The sequence below is a fragment of the Nothoprocta perdicaria genome, unplaced genomic scaffold (assembly GCF_003342845.1).
Source record: "Nothoprocta perdicaria isolate Ctin4 unplaced genomic scaffold, notPer1 scaffold_33, whole genome shotgun sequence".
Taxonomy (NCBI): domain Eukaryota; kingdom Metazoa; phylum Chordata; class Aves; order Tinamiformes; family Tinamidae; genus Nothoprocta; species Nothoprocta perdicaria.
In genome coordinates, this window is record NW_020455566.1 from 1,570,067 (window position 1) to 1,581,417 (window position 11,351).

The window sequence follows — 11,351 nt, forward strand, 5'->3', positions numbered from 1 at the left end:
CCCTCGGGCCCCGGCCCCGTGCGGAGCTGCGGGGGGATCCGCAGGGCCAGAGGGGCCCCGGGGTGCTGGGAGCCTCGCGGGTGGGGGGGCTCTGCGCACGGAGCCCCCCGCCCCACATGGGGGGTCGGGCCGTCGGCTCTGCAGCCCCGCCGTGGGTGTACTGGGCTGGACTGGTCTTTGCTGGGGGTGTCGCAGCCCCCTGGGCCTCTGTTTCCTTCAGGCCGGAGGGGATGGTGGGAGACAGGGCCAGGACAGGGCCAAGCTCACAGCCCGGAGGCAGATCCGTGCTGCGGGGGGGTTGTTTTTGCTGTAGTCTCCAAGGAAATGGCACTTTGGCAACATCTGCTGCCCTCCCCTTCCTCCAGCCTGTGTGCAATCGATGGTGGCAAACGGGGACCGAGGTGGCCCCCCCATGTCACCCCCAGCCCTGGCAGCTCTGCTGAGCTGGCTCCTCATGGGATCTCCCTCCTCTTTCTACTGATGGTTCCAAGCAGGGTCAGCTTGGCAGCTCTGCCCGCCCGCCCATGCCGTGCTGGCCACCCTCCCACATGGGCACTGTCCCCTGCCCTGCAGCTTGGTGTCACTCAGACCACCCTGCTGGCCTTAGAATGAGCGTGGCCAGGTATCCACCGGGGGATGGACAACACAAAGATGGCCATGGCCATGGGCATCACCAGGATGCACATTCCCAGCGTCTGGGAATGCTCCCAGCTTGTCCCCCTCCTGCCTTGGGAGCCGTTGAGCCACCAAAGCCCAGAGGCAGGAGCCTCCACGGGCAGAAGGTGGCTCAGGAATGGAGGTGAATGGATGGATGGACAATTGGGTGGATGGATGGATGGATGGATGGATGGATGGATGGATGGATGGATGGATGGATGGATGGATGGATGAGAGGCATGGGGCAGTGCAGGAGGCATCAAGTCACAGGTTCCTCCGTACCTGGGCTCTTCCCTGGGGACAAACGCTCCATCCCCACAGCAGGGCGGCTGGCAGAGGGGTTCCTGGGTCGCCTCCTGCAGGGAAACGCGTGGGAGCTGCCGAGCACCCCAGATGCAACGCGGAGCGGGCGGCCCCGCTGGGCGCCGGGAACAGGTTCTGCCTCATTGCTGCGCGGGGCGGTCGGCAGCGCGCGGGCCGCCAGCCGGGGCTTGCCCGGAGCCGCCAGCCGGCCCTGGGCTCCCGCTGCGGGAAGGGAGCGGGCGGGAAGGAGCCCTTCCCATCCCACCCTGCTCCCGCTCCATGGCTCTCCCAGGAGCAGAGCCGGGGCTGCCACTTGCAGCAGAGCAGGGACTGCAGGGTGCTCTCAGTGTCACCTTCACCCACACACGAAGCCTGAGCGCCCCAGGCAGCTGCAGGCACCCAAGAGCCCCAGCACGGGGTCTCATACCCCCCATCCTAGACCCACCGCCCCCCTTTCCGAAGCTCTCGTGGCCACAGGCACCGAGAGGAGCGGGGCCACGTGCTGGAAGAGCCCCCGTGCGCAGGCAGCCCCGAGGCGCCCACTCCAAGCATAACTATCTTGCCAGGCCGCCTGGCGAGACACGATCCCCAACACGGTGACCCGAAGCGCCGGGCTGGGCCCAGCTCCCCCGCGGCCCCCTCGCTCCGCGGGAGCTGCCCAGGAAAACCCCGCCGCTCTGCGGAGGCCGGTGCCACCCCGGCAAGCCGCGCGAGGGGCCCGGTGCAGCCCGCGGCTGCCCTGCGCCCCACGGCGAGGCTGGCAGGGCGGGCGGCCCCACACGGCGCCCAGCGCCCCGGCGGGAGCGCAGCGATGCAGCGCTAGTTGGGATGCAGGCTGCGAGCTCGGGAGGCTGCGGCGGCCGCTTGGCCAGATGCCGCCGCCGCTAAATCCCCAAGCCTCGCGCACAGCCTCATTTTAAGGCTGCTCTGCTTCCCGCTCTGTGCAGCCTCTGGGAAGCGGATGCAGCAGCGGAGCGGGCGGCTGCGGCAGGGAAGGAGCTGGAAGGGAGGGCGCCCCGGCCCCTAGGACAACAGGCGGCAGGGGGAAGCGGCAGCTGGCAGCTCCGGGAGAAGCGTCTCGCTGCAGACAGACGCGGCGCTCGCAGACATCCACAGAAAGAAGTTTATTTCCCCAACCCTTAGGATGATGAAACCACAGAAGCAGAGTTTAAATATTTACAAAGCAACGCAGCGCCCTGTGGAGATGAAGGAACAAAAGGCTGGGGGACGGAGGGCCGGGCAAGGCTGCAGCCCGGCCGCGCGCCAGGGAAGCGCAGGGGGCAGAAACCCGGCGCCGGGGGGCAAAACAGGCTAAAACTTGGATGCGGCTGCCCCAAAGGGGCGCTGCGAGGAAGCGGGGGGTGAGATGAAACTGCAAGGAGACATCCCTCATCCACTCACCCTCTTCCACCGCCCACACGGAGGGGAAACTGCCTGTTCCCCCTCTAAAACACACGGAAACTGCCTGTTCCCCCCTAAAAAAACCACTGGCAACCAAGATGCGAGCGGAGACGGGGCAGGTGCTGCCCACCCTCCCTCTGCAGTGCAGCAGGCGGCACAGGGAATGGCGCTCACCCCTTTGCAGAGAGCCCAGGAGCGGGGGCTGGCGGCCAGCAGCTCTGCTCCGGCCGCCCCCGGCGCCTCCTCGTCTCGGCTTTGGCAACGGTTTTGGAGCTTATCGATAAAACGCTGGGAATCGACTCGTGAGATAAGACCTAAGGGTCTCTAGGTTATTGCTACTACGTAAGACAGGTTGGCTTCAGCCCTGGGGCCAGGGACTCCTAGCACTTCCTTGGCAGGTCACTCTGAATAACTACATTAAAAAAAAAAAAAAAAATTAAAAATTGGGGCAAACAACTCATCTCTCCTGTTCAGCTGGCTCGTCCTAGGGCACATTAACTAGCAGGCTTGCTGGGTAGGAACCACAGCAGTGCAGGGTAACTCAGTGAGACATCGTCCTTTCATTGTAAGGTTCTCTTTGATGCAAGATCTTGGCTTTCTAATCAGCCTCGGGCCCAGCTATCAGCATCCTCCAGCCTGCTCTCCACTCAGCCTTGAAATGAGTGCGCACGGGAGGCGCTGACGGCTACTGCAGCTCCAGGAGCAAGGGAAGGGCACCGGGGTCCGCACGCATCCTCCCTTCCACCCAGCAACACCAGCACGGCAGCAGGACGACACAATTAAAAGGCAGGGAGAAGGGGAAGGTTTAAGGGGCTCTTTAAAGCTGATGCAGGAGAAGGGAATGCTGAAAAGGCGAAGCCCGAGATATCCCAGTCCTCCTATAAGCCTAGGAAAAGCTAGGGGGGGAAATGTGGATGGGGAGGTGCACAGGGAGAGGCTTGACGGCCGGCAGGATGGCTGCAAATGTCCCTCCCAAAGCCAGAGGAAGCCCCGAGGACGAGACACATCCAGAGGAGCTTTCTCGACAGTTTTCAGCCCAAGTTGCTCTCGTAGCTGGCAGGAACTGCAGCAAAGGGCCGGCCTTGCAAAGAGGGAGTGGAAAACCTGCCGCTTTGCAGTGCGGGGGAACACGCTCAGCTGCACGCAGCCCTTCGGCCACGATGCTTGCGAGGGAACCGCCACCCTCAGCGGCAGCACCCGCAGCCAGGGCCCCCACAGCCCCCGGCCCCGCACGCGGCCAGGCTGGCGCAGTGGGGAGCTGCCTGTCCCTCCGGCCCCCCGCCTGCCCCTGCGGCTCAGAAAGCCCACGGGCTCCCCGACTGGCACGTCTCGGGTTCAAAGCTGCTGCTACGGGGTGCTCTGGCACCCGTGGGCGAGCACTGGCTCTTGTTCAAAGCAAACCAAGGAGTTTGAACACCTTCCTGCTCAGCGCCCTGTAACCCGCTGCAAGGAAGCGCCCTCGTTGGCACTGCAAAGCCCAGCCCCTGGGACACGATCACCTCCCAGTCCCTTCATCTCTTCATCTCTGACACCCCCAGTAAACTCAGGACTTGGGTTCTGCTCTCCAAGGCCAGGGGGCTTTTAAAACAGGCCTTAACCCGCCCGTTGGCACGTGCCCGCTGCCGCCACCTTGGCAGATTAGCTGTGACACATGAAGCACCAGGGTTCAAAGGAGAGTCAGTGGCTTGTGAGAGGCAGAACGGCAGCTTTAGGCATTCAGAGCACAGAGGAAGCAGGGAAGCTCTGTTTTCTCTGGCACAAGCCGAGAGGGATTTGGCCCGTTTCTGCAGCAGGCTCTTGGAAGCGTGCAGGCTGCCCTGAGCCAGACCCAAGCCAGGCAATCTGCTTTCTTGCTGTTCTGGGCTTGCGAGCAAAACCAGATGAATTTGCCCTACCAGGGACTGCTCCTCTACGTGTCTCCTCAGAGCAGTGCCCAGCCATCAACACCCTTCTGCTACAGGGAGCCTGTCAGCCTGTGCTGTGGCACTGAACACGCTGGAGAAGCCTCCACTTTGAAACGTGTGCGAGCAGGGAGGCACACAGCTGGGAAACAGCTTCTCGCCCTTGGAGACTCACGAAATCCAAGGGAGCATCTGAAAGTCTGCCAAGAGGAAGAAGGGGATCAGAGAGAACCTTACAAGACATACCTGCTTGTGCTCTTGAACCAGGAGGTAGCGTTGGCCTCGCGGCCCAACCTCACAGTGAAAGAAAAGGTGCCCACCCCTCTCCTCCTCTCCCAGCTCTATCTAATAAAATGCAGAGGGAGGGCATGTTCGGGGAGACAGGGAGGCTTCAGGACGCCAACACTGGGAGACATCACTGACAGGATGGAAACAGGAGGAGAAGCCAGTCCCAGGAAACAGAGACGAGAGCAGTTACTACAGAGTGGAGCTGCCGCTTTCCCTAGGGAAGGCCTCACGGAGTCCCGTGCCTTCATCTCGCTGGATCAAGCGGACACAGTTCCCTCCTTGGTGCACCCGTGGAACGGGGGTTCACAGCTGCCATCACCGCAAGTGAAGAGTCAGAACCACCGTCAGGATCACCCCCAAGAAGAGGGTAAAGGGAAGCCAGGTCTTCACAAACCCCCCTATGCTGAAAGATGGAGAAAAGAAAAAGGAGAGAGGGAAGTTAAAACATAAGAAACAAGCAGAAAAGGACAAAAGGGAAAGCTGTGAGGATAACTGGAGAAACTGCAGGGAGATTTAGTGCCGTTCTGACTTTCTTTATCTGTTGCTGGCACTGAATCTAGACTGCTCCTCAGCTCACCTGACGTACTTCCCATAGAGCAGTGAGAAGAAGCAGAGTTTGACCATGTTCCAGGAGGTGCTGTTATCGTATCTCATCAAGTTTAAGGCCAGAGCCACATGAGAATGGCAGTTATCACAGCAAAGGTTGTGCTGGAAGAGAAACAAGAGGCCGGGCCTTGGGAACGCCGTCTCGGAGGCTCCCCACGGGCCGGGCAGGACGCAGAGCCATACCATGCGGTGCTTGTACTCCTCCGAGGCATCGTGCACGGCGGTGTCCCAGGCATTGGGACTGCTGGCGTACACCTTGCCAGGATCCAGCTTCCAGTACCTGCAAGGAGAACAGATCACTTCGGTTCACATTGCTCCTTTATACCTCCTGCTCTTCCCAGCGAGAAGCAGTTTAAAAGAAGAGGACTTGGGAGAACTCTGCCGCGCCAGAGCCCCGGGAACGACGCTCCTGGAGGCAAGAGGCTGGAGAGGGCAGCGGGGACGGATGCTCTGCACCCTCAGGCCTAGAGCACCCCACACGGGGCGAGCACAGGGCTCAGGGGCACAGAGCAAAGTCTTAGCTGCTATTCTCTTCTGACAGGAAACCTGCAGGCCATGCAAAATACACACCCGATCTGACAAACATACCAAACTCGGGAATCTCCCTCCCCTCCCTTCCTAGAAAAACACTAATAAGATGCGAGTGGTGACAGTTCATTACCATAACACAGCACATGACAAATGTTATTTACTTGAAGCGCTTGTTGTCAACATTAAAGTGTTTTAATCTTTTTTTAAAGCTCCATACAGCTATAGCTATTAATACACCTACCTTGCTGTCACCTCTAAAAAGATTTAATATGTTTTTTGGAAAACACAGACACAGTGGCCATCCATTTGAATAAGGGCATCCGACCACCAAAAATGTTGTAGTGCGCCTGGCTCCGTGTATTGAAGGACACTTGCAGGTCAGTTAGTTACTTTATTAAAAAGTTAGAACACCACTTACTTCACGGGCTTCCCAAATGCCATGTTGTCTTCCTGGAAAAGAGGGAGAAAAGTGCCTCAGGCGGGGAATCCCGCACAATATTCATGGCGTGCCTCTCAGTCAGTGGTTGTTTGGTGATAAAACTGTCAGATTTTTGAGACTGCCTCAAGACACCCATATTACCTGAGTGGCTGGATTTGGATTTTGACTGTTTTCAGACTCCTTTTCTAGGCTTGAACATATATATATATATATATATATATATACACACACACATATATATATATATGTATGTGTGTGTGTTTGTGTATATATATATATGTGTGTGTGTGTTTGTGTATATATATATATATGTGTGTGTGTGTGTGTATATATATATACACACACACACTAAGGCATAGTCTAGCTATGCATATGCACCTTGTTCCCCTCCTTCTTTACCATTATCAGATTAACTCAGAGTTATAAATGTCCTGCTCTGTTAAGAATATGAATTAGTCCGACTTTAAACACCCTTTCTTTCAAAATTAAAGTTTATAAGACCACCACATGCCTGCTCCTAAGCTGTATGATAACAATGGGCTCACCGACCAAGTTAGAAGGCGGTGGCCAAGTTCTTGCCATAAGAATTTAGGTGCAAAGTTCTCCAGGTGGAGCACAGGCTGCACAATTCCTTCCCTCCTGCTCACCAAACCAATCCCTCTTTATGGCATCATCCAGCTGCCTGCACTGGACAAAAGGCCGCAGAGAAACGGCGACGCTCCTCAGAAGTGCCCAAAGTCGGTATTTCACAGAATTCCGGGCTGCGAAAACCAGGGATGGCTCCGCAGCCCTCCACGAAGGTGGAACCCGACCGAGAGCAGCCTCCCGCTCAGCAACGCGGAGCCGCCAGGTACTCACCGAGACGAAGTAGGGCCCGGCAAAGTCCCGGATGACTCCCGCCGAGGTGCAGATGCCCATGTGGCCGATGAAGGGGAAGAGCCACCTGCGAGGCCAGGCGGCAGTGAGCCCGCTGCCACCTTGGTGCCGGGCAGGGAACGGCGCGGGACAGACGGGCACAGGCAACGGGTCCGGCACAGGCAGGGAGAGCCGGAAAGGGGCAAGGAGGGACCCAGCAAGGGGCAAGCATGCGGGGACACTCAAACTTAACACTTCTGCTTGGCTGATAGATCTAGGGTCTTATCTAGGGGGTCACCAGGCTCCACAGCTGTACCACAAGCGGCTGCAGGGAGCAAGTGTCTGCACTTCATACATCTCTGTATGTACACCTCCACCTCCCAGGACATATCCGCATGTTTTCCAGTAAAATGGTTAGATTTGGAAGAAACCACCTCGAGATAAAACTAGACTTTGCTCCTCAGCTGGGAAATGAAGCCGTTTTACCCATATTCGCATCCAGATTGCACCTTTTCACCGCAGACTGGATTTTAAACACCCGAGGGAAAACGGCACACCTGGCCCCTACATAAGGATTTCCCAGCCTAAAAGACCCCTCTGCTACGAAGGCCTCCCCCTCTTCCTCCCTGGGTATTTACACCCCAGCAAGCAGTGGAGCTGTGTCCCACTCCCCTCCCATCATCACCAACAAATCAATCCTCAGGCTCCCCCTCTACATCCTCCTGCACTCTCAGATCTGCTCACCCCGCTCCAATTTCTCACACCTTTCCCCACAAGGGACCGTGTGCAGCAGCTAATATTTCAGGTGAGCTCAGGGCCAGGCAAGGCAGAAGCAGCTCCCGCAGCCACAGCCTGGTCAGAGACACCCCAGAGCCGCGAGGGGAAAAGAAACGGCCCCGAAGTGCCAGGGCGCAGGAGCCAGACGTGTTGGGAAGCGCAGCTGGGTTATGAAGAGCCCTGCTCGCAACGCACCCCTACACGAGGTAGATGCATCCTGCAAAGCTCCATTCGCTCCCTGCCTCTGCATCGCTGACCGGCTGCGTTTCATGCTTTGTGCGATGCAAAGCAGCTCGTTTCACCATGCAGAGAGGGGCCTTTACTTTCAGCTAGGCTTTCTGGCTGATAAACTGAGCCCTGCTGCATTTGGAAGCCTGGCTTCTAAATGCAGGCTTCTAAAGCCCCCCTTTCTTTCCCCTCCTCTCTCAACACTGACTAGTTTTCAAGGCTCCAAAACCAAGGACTGTAGGAAATTCAGAAGAAAACGCAGCCACCCCAAAACTTAGCAAGCGATTTCAGCTGGTAACACCCCTGAGCTTGCTGCTGCTCAGCAGCGCCAGCAAGAAGCCATCGCTGTGGGCTGGGGCGCGATCCCGCTGATCCCGACGGCCGGGAATGCGAGGGCAGCACCTGCTGCTGCCTCCCGGGCAGCCTCAGGAGGCAGGAAACCCCAAAGCTTTGGAAAGTCCTCCAGGACGAGGCCAGGCTGGAAATTTTAAGCAAAGAAACGCGGTAGAAGCGCAGGTGTGGCGGCTGCAGGTGACAGCGACACGGGAGCTGCCACTTAAGCTCTTTTTTGGTGCGGAACAGGGCGGCTCCCGCCCCGGCACAGGCCACCACCGCCTGCCGCCTCCCTTCAAGCCCTGCCTCGGCAAACCCGCTATCACCTCGACTCAACCGCGGAGCAAGGCGATACAGCAAGGAGCTCCCCGGTGCTCCGCGCGCCCAGCGCGGTGTGCGGGCTGCCCGCGGCCAGGCGGCCTCCCGGCGGCCCAACGGCGGCCCCCGGGGCGGGAAGGCGGCCGCACTCACGTGAGGACGGGGATGGGCGTCCACACGACGCAGAAGGGGAAGCGGCCGCGCTCGGCGTCCAGGCCGGCCCCGCCGCCGAACTGCTTCATCTTGGCCTCCGCTTCCGCCATGGCCGGGGCCCGCCCGCCCGCCGCGCGCACGCCACTTCCTGGAGACCGCCGCCCGCTTCCGGCCACCGCCGGTAACCAGGAAGCGGAGCGGGCCCCGCCGCGAGGCCTGCGCGCGGCCGCGGGCGGCGCTTCCTGACGGTGCCGGTGCCGGTGCCGGGCCCGGTGCGGAGCCGTCGGGGGGCGGCCCCGGCCCCCTGCAGCCCTCGGCGGCGGGAGAGCCCCGGCCGGTTCACGCGGGCAGCAGCCGCGGAGAAAAAGAGTTGATTTATTGGGAACTTCGGTTGCAGCCGCGCGCGAAAGCTGCAGGAAGGAGGGGCCGGTTGCAGATTCCCCCATCTCCCTCCCTTCCCAAAGGCTCCCGAAGCGGAGGCGGGCAAGGGACCCCTCGCCCCTTCCCGCTCCGCGCAGAGGCCCTTGGCCGTGGCCCCCACGGGGTCTCCAGCCGTGACCCCCCCTCAGGCGGCACCACGCGGCGCCAAGGTGGGTTTTGCTGCCGAAAGGGTTTGGGCTCCTTTCCCTTTTGCCCCTTGGGTTCATCCTCCCTCAGAGCCCAGGGCTCCTCCCAGGCACCAACCCTGCAGGACAGACTTACAGCTCCCGTCCCTGGAACCCCTTTTTGCATTTCAAAATCCACAGCTCCTCTCATCTCTGCGATTCCTTTTTTTCCAGCACCTGACTTTGCTCGGTAGCCAAGGCAGATCCTCCACCTTCATGGCACATCCTGCCCTGGGACTCAGGACACTTTAAACCAGTGAAGGCTCCAGCTTGCCAGCCCAGGAGCCCAGTTTGGGCCAGCCTGGCCGCAGAGAGCGTGGGCCAACAGCCCCCTGCCCCTGCTAACCTGCCTAGGGGCACTCAGGCTTCAACCCAGCTAAATAACGCCCTGAAGTCTCCCCATTCCTCACCTACGCCCTCAAGGGATACTCTAAAATCCACTCCTTGTTTCCTTTTCTAGACCCTGTCCTAAACCAGACCTACGTGGGAGATGCAGCAGGAAAAGAGTCCCTGAACAGCTCAAGTGGAGCCAGAAGGGTGACAGGGTCTTGGCACGTCCTGGCACTAGCAGAGATGATCGAGAGCCGTAGGCTGTGCCCCAGTAACCAGAAGCATTTACAAAATTTGCCTTCGTTTTGGAACTGGACAAGGGAAGTACAGACACGCTGGAGAGCAGAGCCAGGCCCAGGCCTTTAGTTTTTAAGAGATGCTTCCTATTTTGGCACTTTGGATAGAGGATACCCATAAAGGTTGGCTGTTTCCATGAACACTCCGCTCTATGAAGGAAAATAAAAATGCATTGATTTGCTCCAAGTTACCGTCCCTGTCCCCGTGGGGCCGCATGGCCAGCTCAGTGACGCGTTCCGGGTGCAGCTGTAGGATAAGGTCAGGGATTTGCTCTTCCCGTCACCATCTCAAGGGCTGCACAGCAGCACATCCCGAGGGAGCAGTGCCCCACAGGCAGTGCTGCCGTGGGCAGGGGGCACTTCCAACACACCCTTTTATTCCCTTTAAAGCACATGCAGGAGGGCAAACCCCACATTTTTTTCTCCCTCTCCCCTTTTCCTTTTTTGAGGAGAGAAAAAAAAAAAAAAAAAAAAAGGAAAAATAAAGCCACTGCAGCACTCCTACACCACACGGCTCTTTTGTGTGTGTCAGGCGAGCAGAAGGGCTCTCCATCGGCAGCGCCGCGCGGGCAGGGAACGGGTGAGCTGTAGCTGACAGCAGGGTCTTCCTCGTGACAACGGGAAAGCTGCTGCTGTTCCTCTGCTATTGATCTAAGCAGAATACAAAACACCTGAAGTCAGCAGGGAAAAATAGCTGCAGTTGGAAAAGAAAAGGGGGGAGGGCTGCTGGAGGGGGGGGGGCAGGTAAGAAGTTCTCCATGCATAAAATTAAAAGGGAGGCTTTTTATTGCGGCTAGTGTGTGTGCCCAGCCTGCTGGAGCGATGCACGGAGCAGGAATCCTGCCACCGTTTTTGCGGCCGCTCTCTTGTCACAAACAAAAGGGTTTGCTCGGGGGGCTGCCAGCAACTTGCACCCAGCGGCTGCTCTCGTAAGCGAGCAGATCGAGCCCCACGTTGCCCCGGGACGCTGCTCTTGGCCCCTGCAACACGGGGCCTGTCCAAGGAGCCTGCCCGTTCCAGGAAGGATCAACATGGATCGCACATGGACACAGGCTCGCCCAGGCCCCGCCGCCACGGCCAGAGCGGGAGCTGGAAGCGGTTCCGTCCCTCGCAGCCCGGCTCCTCGCTGAGCTTGAAAGGAGCAGGCAGCCGGCCAGCTCGCGCGCGGGAAGCGGCTTTCTTGGGAACCTTCCCTGTTGTGACAGCTCCAACATCACAGGCAGTGCCAGGACCGAACGGCTCCAGGAAGGGCTCCCCTCCCCCTCCTGACATTGACAACCCGGCACCACCGCGCAGGAGCCGCCTGGAAATGTCACCGAGGCACCGGCGC

General features: G+C 59.1%; 1 protein-coding gene across 1 annotated transcript; it reads right to left on the minus strand.

The window, feature by feature from the left end:
* Window positions 1–3,907: 3,907 nt before the first annotated feature.
* On the minus strand, window positions 3,908–8,900 carry TMEM222 (transmembrane protein 222). Its single transcript, XM_026043566.1, has 6 exons — window positions 8,791–8,900; window positions 6,985–7,069; window positions 6,106–6,137; window positions 5,340–5,436; window positions 5,128–5,258; window positions 3,908–4,953 (listed from the first exon to the last, which is right to left on the minus strand). Exons 1-6 carry the CDS (start codon window positions 8,898–8,900, stop codon window positions 4,866–4,868), a joined length of 543 nt encoding a protein of 180 aa, XP_025899351.1. The 3' UTR covers window positions 3,908–4,865.
* Between the last annotated feature and the right edge of the window lie 2,451 nt (window positions 8,901–11,351).

Bases quoted from the DNA above. Each gene is read 5' to 3' on its own strand.
- TMEM222 (XM_026043566.1), bottom strand. From the start codon at position 8,900: ATGGCGGAAGCGGAGGCCAAGATGAAGCAGTTCGGCGGCGGGGCCGGC. The intron at 7,070-8,790 runs GTGAGTGCGGCC...CTGGCCTCGCAG, and splicing joins ACGCCCATCCCCGTCCTCAC to GTGGCTCTTCCCCTTCATCG. The intron at 4,954-5,127 runs GTGAGCTGAGGA...TCCATCTTTCAG, and splicing joins CTCTATGGGAAGTACGTCAG to CATAGGGGGGTTTGTGAAGA.